The 7,383-nt window shown below is 38.4% G+C and overlaps 1 protein-coding gene across 1 annotated transcript in view; it reads right to left on the bottom strand.

The window, feature by feature from the left end:
- The window catches only part of spata5 (spermatogenesis associated 5), a 173,570-nt gene that overhangs the window by 142,681 nt on the left and 23,506 nt on the right, over nt 1–7,383 (bottom strand). The window contains exon 11 of the mRNA XM_015397260.1: nt 81–235. Within this exon, the coding sequence (XP_015252746.1) occupies nt 81–235 (155 nt within the window). The remainder of the gene's footprint in view (nt 1–80; nt 236–7,383) is intronic.

Genomic DNA, 7,383 nt, shown 5'->3' with positions numbered 1-7,383 from the left:
AGAGGAAAATCAATCTTCAGAAAGTAATTGATAAACCAATAAAACAGATGGAGGGACAGATACTAGAGGTTTTTCTGTACCTTAGGAACGTCGATAGCAACCTCTCTCATTGCACTGGGCTTTACCACAGTCATGGCCCACTGGAGGTCCTGCAGAGAGACGGTCACCTTCCCCTTCAGCTGCTGGTCAGATGCTTGGTTGGAAGCTCCCAGAGCTCGCCTTAGTGCATGCAGACCTGTGTGCAAAAGATTTACACTTTTTAAACTCAATCGATTAACTTCTTCATACAAAACTTCAAAGCCTTCAAAGAGTTCAAGGCTAGAAAAAGATATGTATTAATCATATTTATGATTTATTAAAAAAACTTCAGGGTTCACGTCCGCCTGATCCACACCAAACACATTCAGAGCTAAAAATGAAGAGAAGTAATCCACACTTAGCTCTCCTACATCATTTTTTTTAAATAATACCGTACACACCAGTTTCTTTCGAATAACTTACATCCACATTAACCTCAAGAAAAAAAAAATGGTAATAACCAGGAAGTGGGGCCAATCTGATCCCCCCACCACAAAGGAATGGATACAGACTGTGAACATATTAGATGAGACGGAGATTTAAGCACATAGACTGAGAACACAGGAAGAAAAATGTCAAGCAAAATGGGAAAAATGGATAAGCTTCACATCAACGTTACAGGACTTACTTGGGTTATGAAGGATATTGGAATAAGAGTTTCCCCCTAGTATGTTAGATTTGTTTTGTTGGTTCTATATTTTCTTATCTTTTGTATAGTATTGACTGCCTTTTGTCTGTATTCTAAAAAGCTCAATAAAAATAAATTTATAAAAAAAAAAAAAAAGAAAAAACAAAGAATGAGTGATTTCTGTTTTTATACACCAGACAAATAGGAAAACAGAAAAAAACAGACATTAATACAGAAAAAAATAAAATTCTTCAGCCAATCAGAATCCTTAAAAAATAACTAACTTCCTGTTAGGACTGAAACATGGATCAAAATTATGGATCATGAATCATAAAACCAAACAAAAAGTGTAATTTAAAAACAGCAACTCTGACAAAATCAAGTTCAGACAATGTTGCATGTGTGCGATGCAGCAAAGTAAGATTCATCACAACCCGTGATGCAGTGGACATTGAGATCCCGCTTTTCATGTACACACAAAGCCTCTTTACCAGAGCATTTATAAATGTTCACTTCAACTGTAGGCTTTTAGGATCATTGGTTTTAAGGGATGAATCACTTTTTTGTGCAGCTAAAATGCATAACCACATAAAAATGTCTAATTTTTCCCTGATATCCTGCAATGTGTGGATAAGGCCTGACTGCCCAACTGGTTAAGATAAACACCTGCATTACTGGGAGGCAAGGAAAGAAAGTATCAAAAACATCTTTGAATCAATCCAGACTATCATGGCTTGGCTTTCTTTGTCCCATATAGACGTTAGATGCCACAAAATTACGATATCAAAGAACATCCTCAGTAAATAATTAAGCTGCTTTCAGTCATGTTTATTTAGAACCTGATTTGGTTTGTTTTTTCCACTTTTGGCAGTTTTTTTTCCCTTCCCTACATGTTTAGGAACATCACCAGTCACTAAAAATCCTGCACATTGTCTAAGTCTGGTATTTTTTTGGAGAAGGGATCTGCTAATCACTGCCGAAACCAAATCTAAAAAGGATTCCTCTGGTTCATCTTATTAAAATGAAGATATATAGTTTACAAAATGTTAGGAGGGTTGACTGGTTTTTAATTTCACGGCCTGGAAACAAGTCAGTTAGGAAGCATTATGGCTTTCAGTTTCACCGGCCACAGTTGTTATCCATGTCACAAAGGAAATGGAGATTGATTAAAGATCCCGGTAAGAAGCACATTCTAGGCACAAAACACCATTCCAGTTTTTTTTCCTCAAGCTGGACTCCAGTAGAAATCATTCCTTTCCCCACAGTCATTTATGGAATTTGTTTCTGTGACGCGTCAAACATTTGACACATCAGTTATGTGCATCATGTACGTTGGAAACTCTAGAGACTCGGGTGAGTATTTTGTTGGAAAGTAAAGTTAATGTTTTGCACAAATGCACAGACGGAGCTGAGATGGGTGGGGGTCTTTGGGGGGAGATGGAGTGCAGAGGGCTGGTGGGGAACGGACGTGGTCCAGGGCCGGGGGCCAGACAGCAGACGAGAGGGGATTTACGATCAGACAAGACTGCATCCTGTTTATGTTTTTCAGAGCCTATCTGACTGAGAGAGAGAGAGAGAGAGAGAGAGCCAGAAGAAAGAAAAGACGGAGAAGCAAAATTAATGGAAGCAGGTTTGCTGTCTGGAAGCTCAAATCCATACATCTCCACCTTTGATACATTTATCCATATACACTTCAATCTGTTCTAAAGATTAAGTAAAAATACACATCTGGCTAAGTATAATGGTCGAGGTTAGAAATAGTAAAATGTAGGAGTTAAGAGGAGCAGCAAGTAAAACACCAAGGACCTGATCTTTAAAAGGTTTGCCTGTCTTAAAACAGGTGCAAACTTGTTTGTACAAGCAGAGTAGATTTTTAAAGATGCAGATCATATTCTAATCACAAAACCAGGCAAATGTATGTTTAGAGGACATGTAAATATAAATGTTTACAACATGCAAAGCAATTTTCCAAATCAAAAAATGAACAGCATTTGGAATTTGTGAAGATAAATCCAGCTGTTTAGAGCTTAATCTGCTGTAAGTCTTCTGTCATGCTGGGAGGGTCAATATCAACAAAGACAACTTTCCCATGTCTATGATGTTTTACTTTAGCCCATAGGACCTTGAGATGGCTACATATATTAGTGCCCTTCCTAATCCCTAAAATATTGAAAATCTACCTCACACTGAAACAGATTCTTCCCTCAAGCCACATAAAAGCCCCTTTTACATCAGAATGCTAATTGGGACTAATAGAACCAACTTCAATTCAGTGTGTGTAGCTTTTTAGGTTCTTCCATTAGTAACCGTTAAGCAGAACATTTACTATTTCTAAAATCTGCTTTGATATGGTTCAGAGCACAGTAAGTCAGCGTATGGATGCTGCATCAGAGGACTGTTGATTATTGATTCAGTCATTGGCTGTGTCCGAGTGTCCGCCCTAATGCCATTTTAGTGTCTGAATGTCTAGTGGATTAAAAAGTAGTGGACTTAAAAATTTTCCACAATGCACTTTGAAAAGTATTGCGCAAACATGGTCACTACATGGGATCTGTTTTGGGGGCGAGAGAGAACAAAGATGGTGCAGGGACCGCACAGGGAGCCAGAGTCATCACACCGCATCTTTGTCCCGTTGTTGCCACCTCCTTGCTACAGCAGAGCCAACATTAACATGACGTTCTGTTATAATGGAAGCCACTGTTCCATAATCATAATATATGCTAAAACATTTAAATAGTCCAGGTAAGAATCACTTACATTACTAATTAAATTAACAGTATGCAAATGCTCAGTCTGCACTGATGAATATCACCATTTGGCGCTTCTAGAACGCTGTCATGATATTGTCAGAAGGTCATTTGATCTCTGCCTCCATGCAGTCCTCGTAATTAAGGACTGTCTGGACTCCTATATTGGATAAACCAAACAACAACTACATACAACGCTTGGTAAAGCACAGGAGAGCCAGAAGCTCTGGGCAAGATTCTGCACTACATTTACACCTCAAGAATAAAGGTCACAACTCTGCTGACCAAAATATTCAGATCTTGGATTGAAAGGACAGATGGTTTCAAAGAAGGGTGAAGGAAGACATCTTTGCAAAAAGAGAAAAACCATCACCGAACAGAGGGCCAGGGAAGCATAGAGAGTTTTGTCATGAAAATCATTGCAAAGAAATGTCATAAGTACACTCCTCACGGTTCGAATGGCATAAGCTAACCAGGTAGACAATGAGTTGATTGTTTATTTGCATCTGACTTAGGATTTGCCTAGGAGGATGGACCTCCATCCTGCTTAAAAACATCAGTGCTCCAAATACAGATTGCTCTGGTGTAAGTTCACAGCACCGACAAAGACTCCTGGGTAGGTGTTGAAACATCTTCAGAAGTAACTGTGTGAGAATCTGGTTGCCTCCAATCTAGTTCAGTTTTGTGATAGACAGGATGCTCCTCCGGTCTGTGGTGCAGACAGCTCAGAAAGTTCTCAATCCAACCTTGGTCATAAAATGCTAATCATGACCATTGAATGAGATCCTGGCCACAAATATCTAAAAAGAGGATCTTGGAGTGAGTCTCAGAGATCAGATCCATCTTCTTAATAGAACTTTTAAAAGAGTTGAGGTGAATCAGGCATCTGATTAGGAGCCTTCCTTTAGTTATTTCTGGGTATGTCCCTTTGGGAGGAGGCCCTGCAGAACTAGCTTTACAGACTAGAAATCCCATCTGGCATGGAAACACCTTGGGTTTCCTTCCTGACCTGTTACATCATCAGATAGATGGATGGAAGGTGTTGGGTGCGCCATGTGATGTGCACAATGCCATCCTTCATGAAGTAAAAACGAATTTTGAAAACTATGACTGAAAACATATTCATCTTTTAAGCCCTCCAGCTAATATCATTGCTGCTTAATAATATGAAACCACATCTGAAAAATGTTAAATAAATGTTTTACAAAGATAATATCCAACTGGGGAGAAATGCAAAAGAAGCTGTAAAATGACCCATCTTTAAAAGAGCCATGGGTTCATGAGCTCCAGCCTGACTGCCTGCAGGATACCGGAGACCCAATTCAGCAATGTAACTTTAACTTTTTGCTTCAGGGATTCTCTGTCTCTGAACTGCTCTTGGCTGACTCCACGCACACATTTGGTTTTGTTATGAAAACATCCGATGGGAAGGGAGGAGGAAAAAACAAAGAGAGGCAACACAACACCGTTTAATCTGAACCTTATGTCGACTCCTATTCCCATTTACTTTTTTCTTGTATTCGTACTTTCCGGAATCCTTCAAATTCAGCAGTAATCAAGTGGGAAATGAAAGGAAAAGGAGCCTCCTAAATGAACAAGAATGCACATTTGCAAAACATCAGCAGAGGCCCAAAGTATAAAAAAAAAAAAAGGAGGGAAGAGTTCACCGAGTTGGGTTGGCTGGAGTACAACAGATTATTATTTGTGTTTTTATACAACAGGCATGTTCTTGATTATGTGCATCAAAAACAGATCTGCCCCCCAAATTCTACATCCTCTCCTTTTTTGGAGCGGAGGGGGGCATCTTCCTGAGCTCAAACCACTTCTTTAAAACTTTATATGGATTGAATGATCTCATCCAACACACGTCCTGCTACCAGTGGGAGGTGCTCTGACTGTAAATGGAAGGTTTTTGTAACCTTTGCCATGCAGTGGATTTTAAAATGTTGATTTTTGTTGTTTTTTGGTTTTATTTATCTATTAACTTTGCCACTGACAATTAGTTTTTGTTTAGAAACCTTTTCAACATCATGTTCACCATATCCCCTACCATATCAATGATATAAATCTAAAAACATTACACACACTACGTAACCTTAATGATTGTGGTGACATTGAGGTACTTCCAGGCCTAGTGGGATCTCGATCGCCTCAAGCTTTTTGGGAAGTCTCCTCCCAAGCGCCTTAATCTAATTCTTTGTGTTTCCATGATCTAATCCTAGTCCCTGAATACTAATACTAATTCAGTAGTAGTTTGAGCCTGGATTATTTGAAATTATATAAAACCTTAAGAGATACATGGTTAAAATCCAGAAGTTTTGTTTGTTTGGGTTTTTTTTGCATCTAATTGTCAAATCTAAAACATGTAAAAAAAACTAAAAAATAGGGTTGAAACAGTTTATTGGTTTAATCTTGATTATTGAAATAATCGTCAACTAATTTAGCATCATTTCATTGTTCAATGGAGTATAGAGACTCTAAAACGTGTATTTTGCCAACAGAGCAACCCACTTAGAGCAGGAATTATACCAAAATGTTGGGAAAGAAAATGTAACAATTTTGCATTTAAGAAAAGAAAAATATTTTTCTCCCGTCATGATGCTCTATCCAGAAGTGGAAAGGTCTTAGTTTCACCTGGTTTAATTTCGTAAAAATGATTCCTTAAGGAACCTTTGGCTATTCGATTATTAATTGATTAAACGAAAAAAAAAAGAAAAAAAGACAGATAAATCGATTTACAAAATAATGGTTAGTTGCAGCACTGCTAAAAATACCATGTCTCGTTGTTATTATAAATATCCTATAAGAGAAACCCAAAGTTGTGAATAATGGATAAAAGCGCTATTTGGGGTAGGTCTCCACCAACTTTACAACTCTAGGGAAAATAATAATTTTCCAATCTGCTGTGTTAAACTTCTCAAGAGCTTTCAGGTTTGATGCGTCACTTTTTTAAGTCTCCTTTGGATTTCCAACCTGGACTTTGACTAGGCCATTCTAACAAGTACATTTGCTTTGATCTAAATGATTCTACAACAGCTTTCAACTGTATGGTTGAGGTTGTTTTGCTGGTTTAAGACCTGAACACACAGATAGTGTACAAACTTTTTAATGTCTGACTGCGTAGAGACTCCGACTAGGCAAGGTGAGCAGATCTGCGCAGATTTTTGTTTCACTTCTTTCTCTGTGCTATACACAAATTAAAACAACAATTTCAGAATTTCAAACCAGAACAGAGAATGTTCATAATCCCATATTACAAACGTGAGATCTACGTCTAAAGAAAAGAAAACACAGCAAAAAAACACAGTGAGGCGGTTTATATGCTGACTGGGGCAGGGAGAGGTGATTCTCAGAGAGATCTGTGAAATTTATCAAAGTTTTTCTTTGTTTTTTTTTTCATAAAGAGGTGAGAGAGATATGCCATGCTTACCTGCTGTCTGCCCCTTGTTATTTTTCTATTTGTGAGGCTTAAAGAGGATCACAATTTACCTGTTTTCTGTCCTCATGAACTCCTATCGTTGGTCAAATATTCTATTTTTTTTATGTTTCATTCTTTGTTTTTGCACGTGTCTGTCCTGCTTATTATATACAGTACGTGATGTGTGACTCCATAACTGACTCTTTCCCGGTGCGATTAACAGATCTTTTTTTGTATTTTCCCCCAAAGCATCGTAACAGCATCGCTCTTCCTGTCAGACCCATGAAATCTTGCGTAAAATCTTGTCGGGTTTTATCGTCCCCATTGTCTTTCAATGAGTGCAAAATGCCACGACCTCGCCCGCCAAGGTTTTCATCGGATCGGAAACAAAATCGTATTCGGTGTGCGCTGGCTCTGACTCTAGTTTCAAGTCTCTGCCTTATCAGATTACAAAAGGGGGCTGAAAACAATTTTACGGTACCATTTTAACTCCATTTCACAATTAGTCGCAG

The sequence above is a fragment of the Cyprinodon variegatus genome, unplaced genomic scaffold (assembly GCF_000732505.1).
Source record: "Cyprinodon variegatus isolate N-32 unplaced genomic scaffold, C_variegatus-1.0 Scaffold847, whole genome shotgun sequence".
Classification (NCBI taxonomy): domain Eukaryota; kingdom Metazoa; phylum Chordata; class Actinopteri; order Cyprinodontiformes; family Cyprinodontidae; genus Cyprinodon; species Cyprinodon variegatus.
This window is presented reverse-complemented; position numbering and strand designations above follow the sequence as displayed.